The sequence below is a fragment of the Pipra filicauda genome, unplaced genomic scaffold, assembly GCF_003945595.2.
Source record: "Pipra filicauda isolate LSUMZ 115617 unplaced genomic scaffold, ASM394559v2 scaffold256_size1097316_pilon, whole genome shotgun sequence".
Lineage (NCBI taxonomy): Eukaryota > Metazoa > Chordata > Aves > Passeriformes > Pipridae > Pipra > Pipra filicauda.
This window is the reverse complement of record NW_024104372.1, coordinates 792,303-817,666: the sequence shown is the minus strand read 5'-3', so window position 1 is coordinate 817,666 and position 25,364 is coordinate 792,303. Positions and strand designations below refer to the sequence as shown.

Below are 25,364 nucleotides of genomic sequence, written 5' to 3'. Positions count from 1 at the left end.
TTTGGGGCTTGTTTGTGGATTTTTAAATTCACTAGAAATCCTTAGATAATCATTAATTATAATTAAGGTGCTATTACATTAAAGCAATGTGATCATAGCATATGACCGAGTCATTACGAGGTGACCATGCTAACTTTGAAGGTTAATTGTTTCTAAGTTCCCTGAGCCGGTTTCCATAATGACTTCCTCTGAGATCTGATGATCAGTTCTGTTTTGTAGTTAGGAAAGCCTGGCAGCTTGCAAAAGCACTATCCAGAAATCCTATTTCCACAGGTGTGATGTATTTTCTTTCCCAGAGGGAGATATTTGAGTTGCAGTCACATCTGTCAGCCTTCCTTTTGGGAAGGCTGGGAAATGCTTTTACCACTATTGCATTTTATAAAAAAGAATGTAGTTGACCAAAAGCTTTAATTTACTTGTCTCGTTTCAGGAAAACTATCACTTCTGCCTAAAAGTACAAGTGAAACAACGCATAACAGCTTTGCTCTTAGTGAAAATGTTTATACAAAATATTTCTAAAAACATGTGCTCTGCTACTTGAAAACAATATAAGAGGTAGTCATGTTATAAACATGAAAATAGATTTACTCAGCCCTTATGACTTTCTCTGTTATAACATGGTCAATAATGTAACGTCCTTTAGGATTAAGATGTGACTGTCATAAAGCATAAATTCATATTTTATTGAGCAAGATATTTGAACAACCTATTATGACTGCAAAACTATTACTTAATTTAAATGTAAACAGAAAGGAACATTAAAAAAGTAACATTTTAAAGGAAAACAGTACGTGAAGATGAACAGATACAGCCATAAAGGAATTTAGCTGTGACTTGACTTGTAATCAAGCTTCTGTGTTAATCTGAAGGGGTATAGGTTGTTGTCCATCACCTTAGGGCATAGAAGAAGAGACTGGGAAACTGTTTGGTAATTCCTACCAGCAAACAGAGAAATTGAACAGTGAGGAGCTCTGTGCTTTCAGAGGATACCAGGTACAGATACTCCAAAGTGCTCTACAGGACTAAGCCGCAGTGCTTGGTGAACCTCTTGCCTCTGCTCCGTTTAGGAAGCCATCTTTATCCAGCCAGTGGTTGGGGCAACAGTCTTTAAGATGCTGGCTGCGTGTGCCCTTCTGTAGAGCCCCAAGGGCAGGCTGGGAGCAAGTTTCTGTGGCTCAGAAAACTTGTGGGTTGGTCTGGTTTCAGTCAGATTTCAGCAAGGTGTTTGTGCATCTGCAACCCCAAAGCTAACTTAGAAAGAAGACTCTGTTGTAATGGAGGTGGAAACAGTGTACTTCTTGGGAGAAGATGACATTCAAAAAGATCCGTGAAAGGGGCTGTTGTCTCTGCCACCTTCTTTAGATTAACACTGCTTCTGTGTGTGAGATGGGATATACACGGGTACAGTGGTGGAATGGGACTCTCTGCTTGGCTTCTGACTCCTCTTCTGAAGGTGACTATGGGTTAATAAAATGTGCAGAGTTTGTATATTATGGGACTGTGTTGACCTGGCTGAGGCACAGGACTAGACTGGAAAACTCAACAGCATTTTAGGAGGTTTGTAAAGACTGCAATAACTTACATAGCCAGTGTCTTTACTGGATTCTTATAACCCATTTCTTGATCTGCAATATCTGGAAATCCAGTCAAGATCATTTAGTTATTCTGGATATGCAATCTGATTAGGAAATCTCTAAAACCAGGCTCTGTTGATATATCTGAGAACACTGTAATTCCATGAATTAATTCTGGAAATTAAAGTTGTAACATATATGGAGTGTGGACCTGTATTAACACTCCGTGACTCGCTTGAAGTAATTGCCTTGCAGTGATACTATGGTTGTCTGTATACCTGTGATAGCACAGCTTAATATCAGACCTGCCAGAGTCAGCAAAAGGGTAGGGAAATAAGCAGTCTCCTGACAAGCAAGCTAAGAAACACAACCGCCATTACTGATCTCCCATGGGGATGTGGGTCGCAGCCCCTACATGGTGGGAAAAAGGGAGGTTGCCTGGAGCAGAGGGACCTTTCAGGGAAGCCAAGCTTTTCTGAGCATCCAGGTGAAGCTGCTTATGCATGCTAGTTTAACATTTTAGTCATCATTGCTATAGAAACCCTTTTCTCTTATGCCTTATGTCCCTACCAGTAAAAGTAAGCAGCAGGCTCAGCTAGATGCGCACTGTACTTGCCAGCAATGGCAGCACCCAGAGGGAGGACACGGGTTACTGAACTTGCCCCCCACCCCAATTCAGGAGTTACCAGCAGGAGAATTCACAGTGGCCCACTCTCTGAGGTCAGCCTGCATAGAGTCTCAACTGAGACACTAAGGGCAAGACGTGTAACATGAAGGGGCACACCAAAGTCCCATAGACCAGAGGTACTGGAACAAAGCTTTGAATGCTTACAGGCAGTCCCTCCTCACTCATCTACTCATTAAGCAAGGGCTGCCGAGTCACTTAGGGAGGCAATACTTAGGCAACAAAAGAAGCACGCAATATTTCAGAAAAATCTACTGCTTTTGCTAATGAACTTCCAGTTTAAAAAAAACAAACAAAAACAAAACAAAAAACCAACAAACAACATTTCAGGCCTTTTAGCTTCCTTGGCCCCAGCTTCAAGATTTGCAAGCACTAGGTATATTACCTGTGAAATACAGATAACATTTTATTTCATGCTATTATAAGGCTTATGATATAACCATTAAAGAAATGTCACAACAACTAACCTGTGGCAAAGACAGAAGGATAATATTCAGCAGTGCTGAAGAAAAGCTATATGTGATCTGATGCAATTAACTTCACAAATGTCATGTCTTTGATAAGTGTAAAAATGCATATACATCAAACTTGTAATGTCATGCAAACTTTTAGGGTATGAAATTGCACAAATCAGAATAATTGCAGATAAGAAGAAGCTGAAGAGGCTCTTTCCATTTTGCATAAATGCAGTTAAGTTTCTTTTACTAGCTATCTTGAAAAGATATAAACCTTGGGAATTGTATCTTTCTCTTGGGATCTAAAAGGGATGTGTGTAATCAGTGCTGATGTTCATAGGTGACTAATAAGTTTCACAGACTGCATTAAAATGCCAACAGGAGTAAGAGCAATCTTGACCAGCCATAAAACATGTCAATATCTGTGTGGCACTGTCACAGTCTGTTTGAGACTGCGGAGTGGACAGCAGGGTGCTTCGAGTTGGCATTGCTGCAAATGCCTGTCCTGAGTACTTCTCTTGTATCTGTGATGGCTGATGAAGGCTTTAGGCATCAGCTGTTTTAGGCACTTTTGCTGTTTAACTGGGTGGGCAATCTTCGTGAAAAGTAATCTGGATACAGTCTTTTGGTACAGTTTCCGAGGCTTTTCCTCGGCTGAGGATCCAGCTTTGCCGGTTTCCCAGACTGTGGCGGCTAGCTCAGTGCCAAACCGTGCTGAGTGCATAAAGATGCTGATGCCCGCGGCTGGGGCAGTAGCCACAGTGAGTCTGCCAGCTCCACGTGGCATGGGGAGCTCCAGTAAACTGCGTTCCAGTTTACATCCTCCTGGCAACTGCAGCAAGCATCCACTTGTAAATATGTGGAAGCAAGTTTCACATGATGCGTAAGTCCTTTAGTCCAGTAATTGGAAAGGAAGAGAAATGCCAGCACTGTGTCACCATCCAGTGCTGCGTTCAACATCACAAAGTGCTGCAGAGATACAGGCCTTAGCCTGAAAACATCTTCTTATTGTTTTCAGTCAGAAGCAAAGAATGAGAGAATATGCATGTGTGTCTGTTTGTAAGATGCTTCTGACCAGCCTCTCTAAAATAACAAGTTGTATTTAATCATTAGGAATTCCATTTTAATGTCTCTGCAACAAGAAAAAAATTATTGAAATGACCTCTCGTCCTTCCAGTCTATAATTCTTATATTTTAATGGCACTTCATTTCAATAATTGCTTTCATGCAGAAAATACTACAACACAAATAATATCCAAAACAATACTCTCATTATTGTCTAGGCAGTTCAATGACAGCTCCAAGAACTCATTAAAATGCACTTTTCATGCAATTTGCATTACAATAATGCAGATTAAGTCTCTTAAAAAGTAGACACGATAAAGAAGTCAAATATATTTCCAGAAATCTGCCCCAGCTGTTTAGCTGTTGTCACATGTGAATCCCATAATGTTTCATAATCAGAGCTTTAAATTGTGAATAAATTATTTTTTCCTTAGAGAAAAGCAATATAAATTAGGGTACACTTTTTGAATTTGTTTTCAATACAATGCAAAATATAGGGGGGTATTATGACCATCTTTGCAGTCTCTAAGACATTTCTAGAGAATAATTCTGCTTTTATAGATGGGGAAAACAGTTTCCCACAGTGGGAAGTCATCTCCTTATATGTCCTTAAACAGAGTTATTGTCTGTTATTTAAGAATAAGTGTACTTCCTGTTTTCTGTCACTTCAGTATCTCTTATGCTGTTGAGTGAGTCAACAGCTGCTTGTTTGAGCTGAGAAGAGGGTCATCTTCAGTTTGTTCCTCTCTCTTTCACATGCAAAATCTAGATGTGCTTCTGTACCCTCTCTTACCTCTTTTCTTTCTGTCTGTGCAGCTAGAACATGTGCTGGAAATAGTCTTAAGGGCTTTTCCTTGTAAAAAGCTGTGGTAATACAGCATAGGTACTGAATGTATACACTACTTCAAAGAATAGAATATATTTTGAAAGAATAGAATTTATTTTCAAAGATTTAAATGCTTTGAGGAGTTTAGAAACTGAATAGTAGAACAGCTGCCAGTAATTATTTCAAAGTAAGCTTTAAATTTTGTATTTTTGGATGAGGGTGTGGAAATCTGATGTTTTACTGATATGAGCTAATTCATGTTTTATTTTCTAGATAATGTCCCACTACATTAGTATGTTTTGAGTATACTTACTTCACATTTGATTTTATTCTTTTAAATGAGCATACAGAGAGGAGGGGTTTACTTAATTTAAATTTAAATACTGACAACCGTGTTTGTTTGTGTTTTTTAAACTTTTTTTGTCTGAAAATAAAACTCTTTTTAATGTATTCTTTTCAGGGAGAGGAAGGGGAGTTACTAACTATTTTGGGTATTGAATTAAGTAATTTTCATAATCTTTTCTGGTATTGACAGCCTTTAAAGTATATGGATCCTTTTTCAAGGCTGGTTTGAGAACAGCTATGCTAAAAGGAACTTGTTATTAAAACAAGCTTGTCAGTAACTCTGCTTCTGCTCTCCAAGGGTTGCAGGGGGAGAGCTCTTCGACTTCTTAGCTGAGAAAGAATCTCTCACGGAGGAAGAAGCCACAGAATTTCTCAAACAGATACTTAATGGCGTTCAGTATCTCCACTCTCTGCAAATCGCCCACTTTGATCTTAAGGTGTGTTGAGTTGATAAAAACTTCAACAGCTGTAAGCAACATCCGTTAAAATCCTCTGTAATGCTAGCCACAAATCAGCCATCATGCAGATCTCGGGCTAGCTTTGTTTTGCTAGCTTTGTTTTTATGTAGACAGAGAAAAGCTCAGCCATCGGAAAGAAGTTACTGAACTGTAAATAGTTCCCGTCTGTTTTTAATGTAAGATTCTTCAGGGGAAATGGCGGCTTCTGACGGAATTAAACTATTCTGAGAAAACAAACCTGAAATAAAAATGAGAACTATGATTTTTTTTTTTTGAATGAGAATGGGATCTAGATGAAACATTCTGAACAGGATGACTTTTTTAACTGATGGTTTTGGGGTTTTTTGTTTGCTGTTCATGTGAACATGTTCACATGAATGTTATTTATAGGCACTACATTGAAAATGTACATAGTTAAGTACGAAGATTTTTGTGGAGAAGACAGCAGATAATTTCCTCTTCTGGTTTTTTCCTTTTAGGGCTTTAATGTTTGTTTTCAGAAAAGCTCTTAAATGCATCCTTTTTGGTAATGAAAGTAGAGCTTTTTGTATCTAAACTCAGCTACTGCTTTTTAATGTTTCAGAATCTTTTCCTCTGTAAGATCTCTTTCAGAGGTAGGCAACTAAACTTCCCATGAAGTCTGCTGAAATTGGCAGTTATAGCTATAATAGGAAAAGGAGTCATGATATTACATTGAAGTGTAGTTCTGAAAGGGTTTGCAGTGTTTTGGGGGTGAGGTAGGGAAAGGAATGGATTTCAGGGTAAGTACACCTTTTCCAGTTTCCTCTACATTACCTCAGTAATATATTTGGTCTTTGTGTGACAGTCAGCAAGAGAAAAGAATTGTAAAGCTAGTAAGGAATATATTTCTTACAATGTGAAATGTGAATTTTTGCCAAGATGTTTGTAATAAAACAAGTCATCCTTACACTGGATACCAAAAATTTGTAAATTAAAAGAGGCAGCAAAAATTAAAATGTGCAGAACAATAAAAGTATGCAATAGAAATGCAAGGAGGAAGTGAAGAAAATTGCATTTGCACGTATCAGCTCCTGTGTTTGGGAAAGAGAGGCAAAAGAGTGACGAAGAAGAGTTGTCCTTAATGACTTCAGAAGTCCTTAACAATGTGAACAGAATGGATGTAGCTCCAGGACCTCTTCAGAGCACACCATCTTATGGACATGACAGGATATGGAGATTAAGTAGCTCGTTCTGTATGGTAGTTAAAGTGATGCAGTGTAGAAGCAGGCTCTGTTGCTGATAATATTGACATTTTATCTTTTTTGTTCTGGTTTTGCAAATCTTTGGTGTAAAGTAATCTAAAGTCCATATTTCAAAATAAGGTAGAAAAGACAGGACATCCTGCTCTTTTTCCTTTTTTGAAAGTATGTTGAGCCTTAAAATTTGGGAGCCAGACCACTCCAAAAGTTTCCCTGGGAGATCCAAAGGCAATAAGATGTACCTGCCTGACTGCTTATGTGGTGTGAAAGAAAACTCTTCCGGGGACTAATATAAACCTAGCCCGGTAACTAGGTCTTAGTTTCTTGCAAGCTCCCAACACTGCTAGAATGGCTGTAGGGAGGGGCTGTGGTCTTTACTGGAGATAGTGTGTTTCATTTAGGGTCAGTCCACATGAAAACTGCAACTGTGGTATGTACAAGAAGTAAAGTCATGGCTCTGTGGAAATCATAGCACTCCAGCATCAACACGAAGCCCTATTTTACCGTAGTTAATTTTTAGCATATGTTAGATCATAATAGGAAAAGACGGGATTTTTCTGAAGGTCTAAAGGAGGTAAAGAGAAGTGTTCAGTGCTGACAAATACTGATACCTATGTGTAATCTCTCTTTCTTTCCCCCTTCCTCCTTCTCAAAGCCTGAAAATATAATGTTGTTGGACAGGAATGTACCAAAGCCTCGAATCAAGATTATTGACTTTGGCTTAGCCCACAAAATTGACTTTGGAAATGAATTCAAAAATATCTTCGGAACGCCAGAGTTTGTTGGTGAGAAAACTGTTTTTTCTTCAAACTATTTTTTCTCAGTTTCTGAAGCAGAATTTGTGGCTTAGCTTGGCTTACTGATTTACAGATTATGTAATTTGTGTGTAGTTCATGACATTTTGAAATTTAAATAAGCAATGTGCAGCATTCGGTTTCAACTTAGACTTGCATTAAGGTGTTCATCTATCAGCATCTTAGCTTATTACCTGTGACATAGATAGGCTCAGAGTCAGACCTAGATCTGTTCTTTGGCTAGGTACTGATCTTCCTGCTTTTTCCTTTAGCTCCTGAAATAGTAAATTATGAACCTCTTGGTCTTGAAGCAGATATGTGGTAAGTTATTGGACCTTACCTGAAATAAATCTCTCATGGTTATTCTTATGTTCTAACCTTTTTTTTTCTCTCCTCTCTCTCTTTTCATCTGTTTCTCTCTCCTCTCCCACATCCTTTTTTTATTTGTTTTTCCTTCAATCCAGGAGCATTGGTGTAATAACTTATATTCTGTAAGTACCAAAATCTATGGGTGGTTCTTGTAAATGCTGTTGTTTTTTAATTCTGATTCTATGATCTGGGTTTTTGGTGGTGTCTGTACAAGTCAAGCCATTTTGATTGCACATTCTGATTCAAGTTGTATGATAATAAAACCTATAGTGTAATTATTGAAAGAATTGCCATTGATCAGCGTTGAGATAGCATTGGAAACTCTTCAAATCTGTAGGTGACTGTCCTACATCTTTATCTTGACCAGTATTCTTTGAAATTACAGCAAAGCTTTTTGCCCTGCTAGATCACATCTTCCTGAAAGCACGTTTGCAGCCTTAAAGCGGAAAATAGAAGTGTTCACTTCGTGCTGTTATTTGTTCTCAGAGGGTTGAAGCAGCAATGATACAATATGTAATGAGAGAAATGTTCTGCCTTTCTTGCAGTCTAAGTGGTGCATCTCCATTTCTTGGAGAAACCAAACAGGAAACATTAGCAAATGTGTCTGCTGTGAATTATGAATTTGAAGAAGAATTTTTCAGTAATACCAGTGCCCTAGCTAAAGATTTCATACGAAGACTTCTAGTCAAGGATCCAAAGTGAGTTGTTTTACATGCGTATGCACTTTTGCAGCATATGTATCTAGTATTTCAAATTACATGATATTTTGAGATGTTAGTTTAATGAACATAAGGCAGTATATATTTTTTACTGTCTGAACAGTTCTGTCTTTTATTGTCTTAAAGGAAGAGAATGACTATTCAAGACAGTTTGCTGCATCCTTGGATCAAGGTTAGCATGTAATTCATTCTCTGTCCTGGTTTTAATCATTCCTCATTTCATACTATGCATTCACTTTTCAAGTTCCTTAACAACGAAGATTGGCATAATTGTTTAATATAACTTACTGTTTTGGAAAGCTGTCTGTATGAAATCTAACACATGCAGAATGTGGGCTTCATTAATATATGCTCTGTGTAAGTTAGCAATAGGGAAGTAGTCCACCACTGAGTTTAAAAACGTGCTAAGGCAAAGAAGCTAACCTTCAGAGGACATTTTGTTGACAAAGATACATTCTCTGAATCCAGTCCAATGTCCTCTAATTTTTCATCTTCTAACCCCCTTATTTAGATTAGGGAAAAAAGAGCAGTCTCTCTCTTGTCCTTCCCCTTTAGACTGAAGAAAGCAATTGGTGGCCCACTTCTTCAGTGTTTCAGTGTTTGGTTTGGAGCAAGCGGTTGTGGTGCTACTGGGCTGAGAGGGAGAAAATGGCACCTATCATCCTTTTTAATGTGTATAGTAATATCTGGCAGTTAATTTTTTTAATTCCGTATCCTACTCTGATTGTGACTAGTAAACTCCTTCAGTGCCATTGGTTTCCCAGGTCTTGGAGATGCACAGTGGGTATTTGACTCTATTCCACTTCCTAGAGAACCAGTTAGCAGAATATTTATCTGTGTCACAGCTGCTCCAGTTCACAGTACAACATCCTAGAGCAGACATTTCTGCATCAGTATGCCAAACACTACACTCTGCTGAGTTTTTGCTTAGGTAATCTTAAATAGTTGAAATGTGTTGAACATATTGAAACGATATTTTAAACCACTGCAGCAGGAATTGTCCAGGTTTGTCTCTCAAGGACCAAGGCCCACACTGCTGCAAAGAGACAGGTTGTTTTGTACCCTGTTACTTTGCCTTATATCTTAACTTTCCAGGCATTCTACTCACACCTCACTGGTCTTATCCTCTTTTCCCTTTCCCATCACTATCTTTACCTATATTTCCATGGCAGTTAAAACTAGATGATCTTTAAGGTCCATCCCAACCCATGATTTCTCCATAAAGATGACATCAAATATGGGGTCATAAAATTGAAAATTTCATATGCTCCACTAGTCATTGGTTGTTAGTATTAGCCATGAGAAAGTTCAAAGGATGCAGCCTTAGAGCTTGCTGCACTGGTAGGTGTGATATGTTGTTTTTGTTTTTTTTTACTGGGTAGGGGGGTGTTCAGCAGCATCCAGGTGATTACACTGAAACTGTAACAAAGTTTGGCTGCGTTTAAAATCAGCTGGGAAACCTTCCCAGAAGACCAGATTTATCTTAGAAATCAAATACCTCCATCAGAGAGGGAGGTGAAGGACAAAACTGAATGTTCTGATGAATGGTTTTTTGTTGTATTTAAAATGAAAAAAACACGTTTGTGTTTTGTATTGCATAGAATATTCTTAGGTCTGGGTTTCCTTTAGGGTATTTTCTTGGGAAATTCCATCTGTATGCCACACTATACTGTGGATGTTAAAATTATGTGCTTACAATTACTTTATTATTATAGTATGATTAGGATACTATTATACTATGAGCGGAAACCATCACTGAAGGACAGAGTCTTACATACAGAAATTATGGGATATTTTAGAATAGCTTTTTTCTTTTGCTTGTAGCCTAAAGACACCCAGCAAGCACTTAGCAGAAAAGCTTCTGCAGTGAATATGGAGAAGTTCAAAAAGTTTGCAGCACGACGAAAATGGAAAGTAAGTAATTCAATAATGCATCAAAATGTTGCACATACAAATGCAGTAGCATTGCCTGCTCCAGGGAAACATCAGTGCATGTAAGAGTGGAGAAGAAGAAAGAAGCAGCACATTCCTCTGTCATTTGGAATAAATTAAGTGTTTGAGCGTGGTAGTATGGGAGAAGACTTCTTTGTAAATGATCTGCATACAAATGCTTGTGTGTGGATTGTTTGTTTTGTGCTTCTGTTTGGATTATAAATGCCAAAAGAAGTTGAAGTTTCAAATGCAATATACAAAGCAGATGGGGGTGTTGAAGTCAAACTTCAGTTTGTTTTGCTAAGTCCTTTAAAATGTCTGCAATACCATCTTATCACAAGTATCTGTTTTAATTTTTTTACATATGGCTTTTTTCTTATTGTTTTTACAAAGCAATCAGTGCGCTTAATATCCTTGTGCCAAAGATTATCGAGATCTTTTTTGTCCAGAAGTAACATGAGTGTCGCTAGAAGTGATGATACTCTGGTAAGTGTGTTCTTGTATGTTTAGAATGTTTTACTGCAGATGAAATTTACAAGTTTCCAGTTAATAGAAATATTGGGCTATTGAAAATGTACACAATTAATTAATTTCATATGTAGGAAGAAATTGATTTTAAGGCTACAGAGGTCATTTATCCATAGTATGATCTTCTGCATGGCACAAACCTTGAAATTTACCTTATTAATTACCATGCTGAGACTGATAACTAGTGTCAGAAATTCATCTGTCTTGGTTTTGAAATTTGATTCAGGAGCATTTTTTGTACTGTAGCAACTGTAATGTGAGAAAGTGGCATTTGAATTTTACTGTACTCATTGTGCACAGTAAAAGAATATTCCTTATATTTCTTTTTTTTTTTTAACTGAATACTCAAAATCATCGAGTCTCTCTTGAATCCAATGAATGCTAGACAGCAGTATCACAACAAGCAGTTATTTAAGGAGGAAATTTTAAAGTTGGCCAGTATTCAGTTTCTAGCATTATATGTGACTACTAGTGTTGAGTAGTTAAGAGCAACTGCTGTATGTTTTGCAATTGCAAATACTTGTAAATCCAAAAGCATTCTTGCTCCACAAGTTCTAATACACACTTCATAAATTTCCTGTAATCAGAAAAGAATGTGTGTCAATATGTTTAGATCTGGGTAATATCATCTTTTCTGTGCATTGACAGGATCAAACTTCAAAAATTCTGCAGAGCCCTTTTTATGCATATTATCTTCTCCGTGTCCCTTCTGTGCAACTTGGTGTTCATGTTTCCACTTTTCCTTCTCTTTCTGCTTCTGTGCTCTTTATTCTATCTTCTTGCCCTCCCTTCCCTACCCTCTCCCCCACCTCAGCTATCTGTATGTCTTTTAACACTGGATCAGCATTTCACTCCTGTGTTCCAGCAGAAAGGATTGTAGCCTAATGTTAAGTGTCCTAAAAAAATCTGAAACCTCAGGAGAGAGGAGGTAAGACCAAACCAAATAATGGGCTCTGTGAATTTTAGTTCTTTTAGTGTATAGGAGAAAAATAAAGTTATACCTGCAGAGGTATCTACATTCTAGATTTTTAACTGATCCATTTGAATAGATGAAAGTTTGGTCCAAAGTACCTCTCCTGTGTTGTATTCGTGGATGGCACAAAACCTGATACTTCAGTTGGTATTCGTGTACCTCCTGGTTTTTTTAATGTTCACATATATGCATTGAATTAGTTTCCTGTCATGCAAGTATTCTATCTATTGAAAGTCCTAGGAGGAAAAAAAGAGTACACCTAATAAAAGAACCTATTTGGAATCTCCGTGAGTAATGGGGATTTATGTGAAGAAGAGGGAAGCAAATTGTACTAGAAAAAGTGTGGGGGTTTTTGGTGTGGGTTTTCGAATAACATACATACACGTTAGCCATATGTTTCATGAAGGATTACAGCTTGCAACTGAAGCACTCTTTTATAAAAAAATACTTTGAAAATTTTAGGGTTTAATTTTTTTAACGTCTTGGCAACTGTTGAGATAGAGATTTTTTTCTTGAAGCTAAAAATTTTTCTTCTTTCTTATTTAATTGCAAGGATGAAGAAGATTCTTTTGTGATGAAAGCTATTATTCATGCCATCAATGATGACAATGTACCTGGATTGCAGCACCTTCTGGGATCTCTGACAAATTACGATGTCAATCAACCCAACAAGGTAGTGTGGGTCTGTGTTGAGGTGCGTGGGGGACTAGCTATAACCCTGTTGGATAGAGCAACATGGTTGTAAAATAGAAATGTAACACCTGAACTGAAAAGACAAGGGGATGGGAAATAATTCTGCCTTTTTTTTAGGAGAAATTTTATCGTGTTTTGTGTTCAATCTTCTTAAGCTACGTTAAAATGGAGCCCAAAATGGAATTTTTTGCCTAGGCCTTTGAAAGGTTTTACTCAAGTCTGTTGTCAAGAACTGTAGTAAATCAGATATCAGCTTTGCTTTTTTTTGCAGTTGTTGTTTCTTGTGGCAGATGAAGATGGCAGAATATATAGGAATAACCAGACTGCCAAAACTGATTTTGCAAAGTGTTGCTAGAAACAGAAGTTCCAAACTGCAAAAAAAGGTTATATGAGCCTAATGTTAGATGGTAGTGTTCATTTTCAGTAAAGAAATTGCTTGCCCACTGTGGTATTTCAGTGCACTGCTGCAGTAATGGGACTCCTGGAGCTGAGGCCAAGAGACCAAATTTCACGTACTTATTCTGCTGTTAAACCTTGCATAAATCATCTCTGCCTTAATTTTCACTTTTTTTGAATGGTTACACTGACCTTCATTACAAAGTACTTTGAGAAATATTCATGAAGAGCAATATAACAGTAAAGTGTCTGTTATTTTACTGTGTTGAGGTCTTGAACCATTTAAGAAATCACTGTGGTTTTTGTTTTAATGGTGCAGTCCGATTTAACTTTCCTAGATGTTGCTGGTGGCTTTGAGGTGGTATAGTAGCTACAAAGAAATTGCAAAGGGGAATGTTCTTGCCGAACTAGTCTAATGAGAGCTTAACATTAATATTCATAATTTGAAAAGCATACATTTAGTGTGTGATACATCATTTAGTGTGAACTCCTCTCAAAAATATGGAAAATTGCTGTGCAATAATTTTTTTAATAAAGGAATAAATTATTTTCATACAGTTTTTCCTGAAGACTTAATTTGAAAGTGGAAATCCAGAGATAACATTCAATGCTTGCCTTCTCTTCCACTCTTTCCTTAATCCTTCAAAAGTTCATTATATCATTCTTGCTTGTATTTTGTTGTTAGCATGGAACACCTCCACTACTGATTGCTGCTGGCTGTGGAAACATTCAGATGCTTCAGTTGCTTTTAAAGCGTGGATCTCGTATTGATGTTCAAGATAAGGTTGGGGTTCTGCTTTGTCAACTGTTCTTTATAAGGTTTTCAGTACAGTTAGCAGGAGACAAGTAGTTCAGACTGTAGATCAGCTGTAGATCCTGTTTTCTGTCTTCCACAGCAAAAACTTAAAGACAAATCATCGGTAATGTCATTTGTTATGAGTGCATATCCTCTATTTTGATCACTTTATTAGCTGAAGTAATTCGAAGAATACGAATCTTAAAATGTAGTTCATGCTTATAAAACTGCCTCAATTAGTTTGAATTAGTGATTGCCCTAAAACACAAGTGTGAACTTTATTTAGTATGAAATGATAAATACACACTTTAGCCATGGGGGATATCACAACTAAAACTCATATTTGATGGAGGATATGCTTTGCAACAAACTTTTTTTTCCAAATATGCTTTAACAGCCTGGTTTTCATTTAGAGCAAACTCGAAGAACTGTCTACTTCTCCATCTAGTAGATGGCAAAGTAAGCAGAAGAAAGGTTTTTATCTCATGACTGTTAGTTCTAAAAAACTCCCTAACAAGGGAGAAGAGGATTATCCTTGCAAACAGTTAGTAATCCTGTTAATCATCCTTGCATAGAGGTTTTTGTTGTCACTGTTGGTATGTGGGGTTGTTGAACCAATTTGAATTTTTTTTCAGAAGTGAATGTGTTCATATAAGCTTGAATAGCTTTTCAGTGTATCTGTGTACATCTAAGTGCATGTATACCTCAGCTGAACCTCTAGAATTAGGATTCTAAATTCATCAATAACTTTTGAAATCAAATATTTTTGGCAGGCTGGATCTAATGCAATCTATTGGGCTTCTCGACATGGTCATGTAGAAACACTGAAATTTCTCAATGATAATGAATGTCCTTTGGATGTTAAGGATAAGGTAAGAAAATAGCTCCCTTTTCACGCAGAGAGCCTTTTTCTATAATTTGATCTTAGCAAAGAGAGAGGTTGGAATGATTTTCAACTGGGCCATAATTCCAAGAATTTGACTGGCTTTCTGAGTGTGGTTTTCTGAGCTGACATAGAGGGCTGTGATAACAGAGCTTTACAGGAGCTGGATGTACTGATTATTTTCCTGACAAATGTTAGCCAAGCGTGCATGTTAAATATGGTGAGTACATGGTGGGTAGGTGGAGAAGTACAAATCTAAATTAATTTTCACTTGAAGACTAGATTTCTCATTGGAACTAAGGGTGAAATCGTGATTCTGTTTTTCATTCCTTTTGATTGAAAATCACTTTTGTCTGACAAGTAAATTTGACTGTTATTAAGTTGAGTATAAGGAAACCTAACAATTTATAGATGATGAGCACTTACCTTGTCTTCAGCAGTGTTATTTGAGCAACATTTGCCCTAGAAACTAGTTGCTGTTAGTCTTGTACCATAGCAATGTTTTTATACTAGCCAAAGCTCCAGTACAGAAGCAATTAGACTTGTGAAACAGTTTGCTTTGTTGAGGAAACTAGTGCAAGGCAAGGTACATTAGGAAAGTTAGTGTTTGACTCCTGATAGGGCTACAATGAAAGAGGTTACTCTCTTAATAAAAATACCATTTCTTTTTCATATAATTTCAAAAAAGTGTTGTAAATAATTAGGCATAATGACCAAAATGCACCAGGATGTACCAAGGTGTGTTAGGCCAGTTCCTTATATTTGAATATGCAGGAGGGGGTGGAGGTGCATATGGAAATAGTATGAATAGAAATAGGACATCTGTTTCAACACCAATTGTAAACACAGCTTCCTCCTCATATTGCTCAGAAATCCCATTGTGACTGTGATTTGGAACTAATAATGTAGAAAAATAGGTTCTGAAAAAAGAAAGCCTTTGAAGAAATAACTACTTGTCAGGTGGTGGTGTATCATGTACAACTGGTTTGTAAGCTCTGCTGACCAGAGCTGCGCATCTGGGTTATGGAGAGGGAGGAGTAGCCCATGCAGCACACAGGCACTCGGGTTGTACACGGTGTACAGGCAGTGTATATCTAGGGGTGACATATGAAATTACACTGGCGTGTTCTGTAATTGCAGTCTGGGGAGACCGCTCTCCATGTTGCAGCTCGGTATGGGCACGTGGATGTGGTTCAATTTCTCTGTCGCATTGGATCCAATCCAAACTTTCAAGACAAGGTGAGTCATGAACACTGTCTGGGTTTTTTCAACAAATAAGGCTTTGTATGAGTGGTCAAAACTTTAAGTCTTGCCTTGCAGCCTCTGGCATGTTTGCATTTGAAAAAAAAACAACAGAATTATGGAGGTTTTGATAGCTCTTAATAGATGAAGACTATGCAAAAAACCTGCAAGAACCTGACACTGTTACGAAACATAGGTTCTCTCAAAAAATGAAAGCTTAAAGATGGAGAAACTCAGCACTGCAAAGGAATGGTGTCAGTTCAGCTAAAGATTTTTATTAGTTTTTGCCTTGATTTCTGCTTAGTTTTAGCTGCCATGGGATTTTTCTGCAGTGTCAAACTCATTTTTGAAAATGAGTGGAGGGCTTGGGAGAATTTCTTTAAAGCTCTGAACTGTTGTCAAAAAAACAAGAAGGAAGAGCTTAATAGAAAAAGGAAATCTATTTGACACAAACTTAACTGTGACCCAAATTTTAAGCCTCCCCAAGTGCTACATCCTCTAGGACTACCTTTATATTTTTCAAGCAGCCCTAGGCCAAAGAATCACAGGACATGCTCTTTGTCTATTTCTTTATGCTCAGATTTTTACAGAAACCTTGAGTACAGTCAAAGTCTGCTGCTATTATCAGCATCAGTTGTCTCCTTTTGATATTTGCCAGGTACAGAAAGGAGATCCCACTTCTTAGAATTTGATCCAGTTACTTCTTTGGTGGGTTTTAGTCCTCCCTGCTTTTCAGTGGGCTACTTTTAGCACATTTTTGTGAAACATTTGAGTTTCTTAATGGTGTTCCACCTAGCTGTTCTGATGTACAATGAAATTGAAGGGGAATGTTTTGAAGTTTCCTGGGTTCAAGCAAAAACCCTGGTAAGCAGGGTGATCTGCCTCAAACTGCAAGTCTAGTGGGATTTGCATCTCCTTGGTGGTCCATCTGTTTTAAACACTGGATTAGTCTCTCAACACACAGGATGTAGAAGCTGCTTGTGAATTAGGATCAGTTTTCAAGTGAGAGACCAAGACAGTTAGCTTCAGGAGCACCGATACATTTAAAGTAGGTTCGCTGACACGGAAGGTATCATAATCACTTGGTATGTCAGCTGAAGTTATTCTTGCTTTGAGAATGTCAGCATTAGAAATTACAACATCTTTTTATAGGGCTTACTTAGCAGACTGTCTTTTTTTTCATGTCATCTTTCTGCATTTCGAAGCTGGGAATTGTTCTCCCTCATATTTGGTTCAGCTCTGGTTTTTTTTGATTTTCCATGTTGGCAGGAAGAAGAAACCCCACTGCATTGTGCTGCTTGGCACGGCTACTATTCTGTTGCCAAAGCACTCTGTGAAGCAGGTTGCAATGTGAACATTAAAAACAAAGAAGGGGAGACTGCACTCTTGACAGCCTCTGCTAGGGGTTACCATGATATTGTGGAATGCTTGGCAGAACACAAGGCTGACCTTCATGCTACAGACAAGGTTAGTTACGTTAAGAGGTCACAAGTGTCACAGAGACATATCCTGGAATTGCTTCGAGTGTTGCCAAGTCAGCAGTGTTTCTGTGACGTGAATTTTCTTTCTTAGCAGTTCACACAGAGACTGTTGATGGCTGTGGTAGTCTTTAAGGTTGTCCACTGATTATTTTTCTGTGCTTGGGTTTTTGCAGATTGTAGTGGGTTCCTGTAGCTGGGTTTTGGTAGTGGAGAGGCTACAGGAGTGCCTTCTGTTAGAAGCTGCTAGAGGCTTCCCTGGTCCCGTGGAGCCAATGCCAGCCGGCTCCAGGACGGGCTTCCTGCCGCTGGCCAAGGCCGAGCCAATCAGCAGTAATAGTAACACCTCTGTGATAACATATTTAAGAATAGAAGGTTATTGAGCAGAAAGAATTCCAGCCAGGGAAGAGCAGAGTGAGAATATGTGAACAACAATGTAGACACCAAGGTCAGTGCAGGAGGGGCAGGAGGTGCTCCAGGCCCCTGCAGCCCGTGGTGCAGCCCATGGTGGAGCAGCTGTGCCCCTGCAGCCCATGGAGGACCATTGGGGTGCAGAGACCCACCTGCAGCCCATGGAGGAGCCCATGCTGGAGCAAGTGGATACATGAAAGAAGCTGTGATCCTGTGGCAGGCCCAAGATGGAGCAGAATCCTGCTGGAGACCTGCAGCCTGTGGAGAGGGAAGCCCATGCTGGACCAGGTTTTTTCCGGGTAGGACTTGTGACCCCTGTGGGGGATCCACAGTGGAGCAGCTCATTCATGAAGGACTGCACCCCATGGAGGAGTGACCCACAGGACAGTGGTTTGGGAAGAGCTGTTGCCCATGGGATGGACTCACATTGGAGAGGTCCATCAAGGACTGTCTCCCGTGGGAGGGACCCCACAGGAGCAGGGGAAGGACTCCTCTCCCTGAGCAGCAGCAGAAACAACAACTGACCATAACCCCCATTCCCCGTCCCCCTGCACCGCTGAGGGGGAGGAGGGAGAACATGGAAGAAAGAGGGGTGGGGGGAAGGTGTTTTTAAGACTGTTTTATTTCTCACTCTTTGGCTCTTATTCTGAGAGTAATAAATTTAAATAATATCCCCACTTTGAGTCTGTTTTGCCCATGAAGGTAATCAGTAAGTGACCTCTCCCAGCTGTTATCTCAATTCATGAATCCTTAGCTGTTTGTTTTTTTCCCTCTCCTCTATCCAGTTGCAGAGGGAGAGTGAGAGAGTGGCTTTAGTGGGTACCTGGTATCCAGCCAGGCCCAACCCACTACACTGATTCATTAGCTCCTTATCAGTTACCACTTCATGAGTAACACTCTCTGAAAAATGGTAGGAACGTTGGGTTCTGTAATTGGCAACAAACTATCAACCTAAAAGAGCTGGATATGCTGGTTGCCTTTGATTCCTATGGATTGGACAAATCATGCTTATTTCCAATAAGAACTATTTAAAAATATGATTCCATTTGATTCAGAATAAGTATTTGTCTTTCATGGTGTAATCCCAACAAATAAATTTGGAATTTCATTGCTTCTAGTTTTGATATGGTTGTCCTTTTAGCTACCTTTATTGCTCACATTAACTAAATAGTTATTAAAGTGAGTTCAGAAAAAACTTTTTGCTTCTAAAGCAATTAAATTGTTTTTTCCAGTTACATTGTCTCTTTAAGTTGTTACACAGTTGTCTATCTCTAAAATTACTGATCACTGAGCAGATTGCATGACTGGCATCACTAAATTCTATCAGTAAACACTGAAGTTTTCAATAGAACTTACAATATTCATCTGGTTGTTACAGTTGGTCACTATCTCCTAGGAAAGCTGTTAGTAGAGAATGTGTATTTGCATTTCATCCATTCCACTGCAAAGCCCAGTGGCTTAATAGAAATATGCTTTTATTGCATGGTTTATTTGTTCCGACAGATACCGTACATCTCTCTGCCTCCACCTTCAAATTAAAAACCATTGTATTTCTTGAGGCAAGGTGATACATCCAGTTACATGAGATTGATTAGCACTTTGCTAAATTACTTTGATTTTTAGCATTATTAGATTTCACTTACAAGGTGTCTTGTGATTTCAGGATGGTCATATAGCCCTGCATCTTGCTGTGAGAAGATGTCAAACAGAAGTAGTTAAAACTCTCATCAGTCAAGGATGTTTTGTAGATTTCCAGGACAGACATGGCAACACTCCCTTGCATGTGGCCTGCAAAGATGGGAACGTGCCTATTGTGATGGCACTCTGTGAAGCAAATTGTAGTTTGGATGTCACTAATAAGGTAGGTAAATGGAATATGAGTGCTGTACTACATTGTTTAATAGCTCATCTATTGCATTAGATGACCTTTTAAAGTTCTCTAATATGAAAAGGTCTTTCCTTTGATTTTTCTGTCTCTTAAAATGGCCAAATGCAAAGCATTAAATTACTTGCCTCACAAATTTACCTAAGATGTTTCAGTTGAATAAATTATTAAAGATCCATGAAGAAAGAACCCAGGTGAATTATCACAGTATATTTTGCCACTCAACTCTTATGTTGAAAGATATGCCAGCCTTCTTCCCTAGCCATATAACTTTGCTTTATGCAGATCGCATCTAGGTGCTGAAGAACAGATGATGAAATGCATTGCTGCTGGCCTTGATTTCATATGTAACAGTAATTTATACACAGAATTGAAGACTGGTACATTTATCTGAAAAGTCTGCTAAATATTGGAAGTCTAAAAATATTGATTGCAGTGATTATTGGTGGCTGACTGCCAGCTAGAAATGCAAGCAATCCATAATTGTTGTAAGCGCTTCCCAAAAAGAATGTTTAATTACCTGCCCCTGAACTTTGAGATACTAGTGCCTTGTTTGCTGCTTTTCTTGTGCTGGTGCTGCAGTGTATGGGATTAACTAAATGTGATGCTTTACAGGTTTAACATTGTGGCTTTTCTTCTAGAGATCTTTAAGAGAAAAGTAAGCTGTTTCAGGAAACTTTAGTTTGAATAGGTCAAGGTCAGCCACTGAACTCTGCTGACAGGCTGTTGTGCTTAGGGCTTGACATTTAGGTCTGAATGTCTTTCTCTGCCCTATTTAAATTTTATGTATGCTTCAAAGTTTAAAAGTTACTTATAGGGATCTTTATGTTGCTATCTACAATTTGTTTGATTCAGGTATTGTAGCTTCTTTGTGGGTTTTTTTCTGGAAAAGTACATATTCTGGCAATAACACTTTGCTAGTTAACACTTCTATTTATTTCCAAAGCACTGGCAGTTTATTAGCCAGCTAAAAAGAGTAATAAGGCTTTTGGCTTGAGGATTGTCCAGTGCAGTCACTTTTGGTTTCAATAATTAAAATCATCAGCTGTCAAATGAAAAAAGTTAAAACCAGAAGTGGATGCTGTGAGGACATGTTATTAGTGAAGAAATTAATGAAAAAAAGAAAAAAATTGGGGAAGCAATACTTTACAGCACTCTCCCTCTGTCATCAGAAAACCCATAACCTTTCAGGCTGTCTTCTTTCATTCATTCTTTTTATTGCTTTGGATGGAAGGGAGAGACTGCAGATGTGTAATCTTCAGTAATACTTAGATTGAAACAGAACCTAGGGTTTTAAAGGTTAAGGAATTTGTGTTGTTTAAGTGGTTCATATTTAATTAAGAAAAATGCAATTAAATTTTCTGGAATTAGAAAGACATTCTCAAATACAGCCAAAAAAACTCTAAAGGATTCCTCCACAGTTGTGAGGGATTTTGCTATAAAGCTGTTTCTCATTTTCTAAATAGTCATTGTATCCTTTGTTTTTAATTGCACTTTAGGTAGCTGTGCTTAAGATGTAATCAAAAGTACTTTTTCTTGCAGCTTTGCAAGACCTTTGCTTTGTATCAGGATGTATAATTGTATAATACGTTTGATTATTAGTAATAAAATTTGAAGTGAAATTCTTTAGCTAATGTAATGACACTTGTTTCCCCATGTTAGTATGGAAGAACACCTTTACATCTGTCAGCAAACAATGGCATTCTTGATGTTGTCCGGTTCCTTTGTGTTACTGGTGCCAATGTAGAAGCATTAACCTCTGTAAGTATTGCGAATTGTTGTTATTCTTGCTTCTTTTATGCATGACAGTAGGAAATGAACTAACAGAGAGGTGTAGGAAAAGGACAATACATTTTGAAATTAAAAAAAAAGAAGTCTGTTGACTGTCATACCACGTGAGTAGTATATGTTATATCTCAGTTGTCTACTTTTTCCCTTCTTACAACTGAATTTGGAACTGATTGTGGTACAGTACAGCTACTACTTTGTCTACACATAATAATTTCTTCACCTAAGAATTACTTTTATGTATCATTGCATTTTCTATAAGTGCAGTGGGCCACTGTCATTAGTATGTACATCATTTCACATCACATTTAAGATGTATACAAATGCATTGTATGTATCTTAAATATTTTCCTTGCTTTCATGGGCTTAAAAAGATCTATTTTTATGATGGGAGAGTGTGGTTGCATGGATAAGTTAACTAGCCTGCAAGTATCCTTGTAAAACAAATCGTTCATGTCAGATCATCCAGCACTACTGTGGCTTCCAATTAGTATCACTGAAGGTATTTTTGATTCTCAGTAAGGTGAGAAACATCCTCCTAACTGACATATCCACGGCAGGAATGAAGTGTCCTTCATCGTGCATAGCTCATAAACACATGATGCATTATAGACATCATACACACCATTATGTACGTTTTGAACAAAATAGCCATATTTTATTTTCGGATCCATTGGATCACATTGCATTGCTACTCACCGTAACCGGTGTATTCTGATCAGAAATAACTTTTGGTCTGTATATTGAAAACACGTTGTCATTAGATTTTAGTTGAGTTCAAGTTTTTCAGAGCTCTTGTCTAACAAATTAGTCCTGAGACAGCTGCAATGGAGGGGAAAAAGGAGAAAACTTCTGTATCATTTGGTAGAAAATACAAAAATTTTTGTTGTTTTCCTCTAGATTTAGCACTGCAGTTTTTTCCTCTAAGCATGTGTCTTACGTAGCAGGAGAATACCAGTGCACTTGGAATTGTGGCTTAAACAAGTTTAGCACCTCATTACTTTTTGATAACTACTGGATTGTAATTGGCATGTCTCGTATTAATCAGTAGTAATGAAATGTGCATGCAGTGCACTTGGTGAGATGTTCTACAGATTTCCTTTGTCACCTGTTTTTGTCTTTTTTGGTTTTTTGTTTTGGACTATTGTGTATATGTATTTTCGCTACTACATACTGTAGAGATGAGATAAAAAGGCGATGGGGGAATTCTTGAGCTGTTGCACTTCATTTATGTCATAATGGCTGTGTTGGTATAATTGCCTGTGTGGACGCTGCCCTTCCAAGATAAAAATACTTTTTATCTCTTTAGTTTAGATCAGTTTGAAGGAGATAACAAAGTAAATATTGCTGATAGTAAATCTATCAGGAGAAGCAGACTGAATATACGTAATGATGCATTATTCCAGGAGTGTGGTGGCAGAGAGAAGGCAAAAGGAGGGGAGAACAGGAGGATCTTGCATGTTGTGATGTTAAGATTTCGCTTTTGCATAAGTTTGCTAGGTGGATGTTAAACTGTTCTGAAAAGCTTACTAACAACTCCTTCTGAGCCAGTGCAGTAAAATTAATTACCTTTTTCTTCTTTCAGTATGCCATTTCTCAGGAGTTCACTTTTCTGGCACTGTTAAGTAATCGAGCTGTATTCCCTGCCTCCTTCCTAGGCAAAAGCCGATTTTGGGACTACTTTGATTTTGAATTTGATTGCATGAACGTTGTCAGGTAACCTTTGAAAATCATAGAATCATAGAATCAACTGGGTTGGAAAAGACCTCTGAGGTCATCAGGTCCAACCCTTGATCCGACACCGCCATAGTTACTAGACCATGGCACTCAGTGCCACATCCGTCTCATCTTAAAAACCTCCAGGGACAGTGAATCCACCACCTCCCTGGACAGCTCATTCCAATGACTGATTACTCTCTCTGTAAAAAATTCCATCCTAATATCCAACCTAAACTTCCCCTGGCACAGCTGAAGACTGTGCCCTCTTGTCCTACTGCTGGTTGCCTAGGACAAGAGACTGATGCCCACCTGGCTACAACCTCCTTTCAGGGAGTTGTAGAGAGTGATGAGGTCTCCCCTGAGCCTCCTCCAGGCTGAACAACCCCAGCTCCCTCAGCCTCTCCTCATAGGACTTGTGCTCCAGTCCCTTCACCAGCCTTGTTGCTCTGCTCTGGACCTGCTCCAGCACCTCAATATCCTTCCTGAACTGAGGGGCCCAGAACTGGACACAGCACTCCAGGTGTGGCCTCACCAGCGCTGAGTACAGGGGAAGAATCACTTCCCTGGTCCTGCTGGCCAACACTGTTCCTGATCCAGGCCAGGATGCCATTGGCCTTCTTGGCCACCTGGGCACACTGCTGGCTCATGTTCAGCTTCTTGTCAATCCAAACTCCCAGGTCCCTTTCTGCCTGGCTGCTCTCCAGCCACTCTGTCCCCAGCCTGTAGCGCTGCAGGGGGTTGTTGTGGCCACAGTGCAGGACCTGGCACTTGGCCTTGTTGAACCTCATCCCGTTGGAATCAGCCCATCTCTCCAGCCTGTCAAGGTCCCCCTGCAGAGCCCTCCTGCCTTCCAGCAGATAAACACTTCCCCCCAGCTTGATGTCATCTGCAAATTTACTAGTGGTACATTCAATCATCTCATCCAGATCGTCAGTAAAGATATTAAACAGAACTGGGCCCAACACTGATCCATGGGGGACACCACTAGTGACCGGCTGCCAACTGGATGCAGCACCACTCTCTGGGCCTGGCCTTCCAGCCAGTTCCTAACCCAGCACAGGATGCCCCTGTCCAAGCCTAGGGCTGCAGCTTTTCCAGGAGTGTGCTGTGGGTGATGGTGTCAAAGGCTTTGCTGAAGTGCAGGTAGACACATCCACAGCCTTCCCCTCATCTACCAAGGGGGTCACCTGATCTTAAAAGAAGATCAGGTTGGTCAGACAGGACCTGCCCGTCCTAAACCTGTGCTGGCTGGGTCTGATCCCTTGTCCATCCTGCAGGTGTTGTGTGATTGCACTTAGGATGATCTACTCCATAACCTTGCCAGGCACTGAGGCTGCCAGGCCTGTAGTTTTCTGAGCCCTTCTTCCAGCCCTTTTTGTAGATCAGCATGACATTCACCAACTTCCAATCATCTGGGACCTCCCCAGTGAGCCAGGACTGTTGGTAAATGATGGAGAGTGGCTTGGCGAGCTCTTCTGCCAGCTCCCTCATCACCCTAGGATGGATCCCACCTGGTCCCATAGACTTGTGAGGATCCAAGTGGCTCAGCAGGTCTCTAACTGTTCCCTCCTGGATTACAGGGGGGCTATTTGGCTTCCTGTCTCTGTCTACCAGCTCCAGAGGCCAGTTGTCCTGAGGACAACCTGTCTTCTTGTTGAAAACTGAGGTAAAGAAGGTGTTAAGTACCTCAACCTTTACCTTATCTTTGGTGACTATGTTCTCCTCCATGTCCAACAAAGAATGTAGGTTTTCCTTGCCCCTCCTTTTGCTTGAAGTCCTTTTTAATTACCCTAGCACCTCTGTCATTAATGTCATCACTGCCAGCCTGGACCACCAGCCTGGACAGAGGGCTGGATTAGCTCAGGGAGTCTCCTACTAATGTTCCTCACCGTGGCCCAGGGAAGGCAGCAGACTTCCCTGTGGGATGGATCTGGTTGGCACATAGGGTCCTCAGTTCCTGTCAGAAGGGAGTCGCCTATTACAACTACCCTTCTTTTTTTCTTTATAGCTGTGGTTGTAATCCGTCTGGTGGCGTGCATCCGGGAGACCCTCCAGACAGATCCTCTTCTTGACAGCCCTCTGCCTGACTCTCTGGGTCCAGGCCCTCATACCTGTTCTTTAAGGGCACTG

The 25,364-nt window shown here is 39.3% G+C and overlaps 1 protein-coding gene across 2 annotated transcripts in view; it reads left to right on the top strand.

Moving 5' to 3' along the window:
* Positions 1-25,364, top strand: part of DAPK1 (death associated protein kinase 1) — a 90,988-nt gene that overhangs the window by 46,466 nt on the left and 19,158 nt on the right. For both annotated transcript variants that reach the window (XM_027742696.2, XM_039382103.1), the window contains exons 4-18: positions 5,249-5,387; positions 7,284-7,413; positions 7,695-7,743; positions 7,887-7,913; positions 8,337-8,489; positions 8,637-8,682; positions 10,335-10,424; positions 10,836-10,928; positions 12,497-12,616; positions 13,718-13,816; positions 14,602-14,700; positions 15,852-15,950; positions 17,223-17,420; positions 19,506-19,703; positions 21,390-21,488. In XM_027742696.2, the coding sequence (XP_027598497.2) occupies positions 5,249-5,387; positions 7,284-7,413; positions 7,695-7,743; positions 7,887-7,913; positions 8,337-8,489; positions 8,637-8,682; positions 10,335-10,424; positions 10,836-10,928; positions 12,497-12,616; positions 13,718-13,816; positions 14,602-14,700; positions 15,852-15,950; positions 17,223-17,420; positions 19,506-19,703; positions 21,390-21,488 (1,639 nt within the window). The remainder of the gene's footprint in view (positions 1-5,248; positions 5,388-7,283; positions 7,414-7,694; positions 7,744-7,886; positions 7,914-8,336; positions 8,490-8,636; positions 8,683-10,334; positions 10,425-10,835; positions 10,929-12,496; positions 12,617-13,717; positions 13,817-14,601; positions 14,701-15,851; positions 15,951-17,222; positions 17,421-19,505; positions 19,704-21,389; positions 21,489-25,364) is intronic.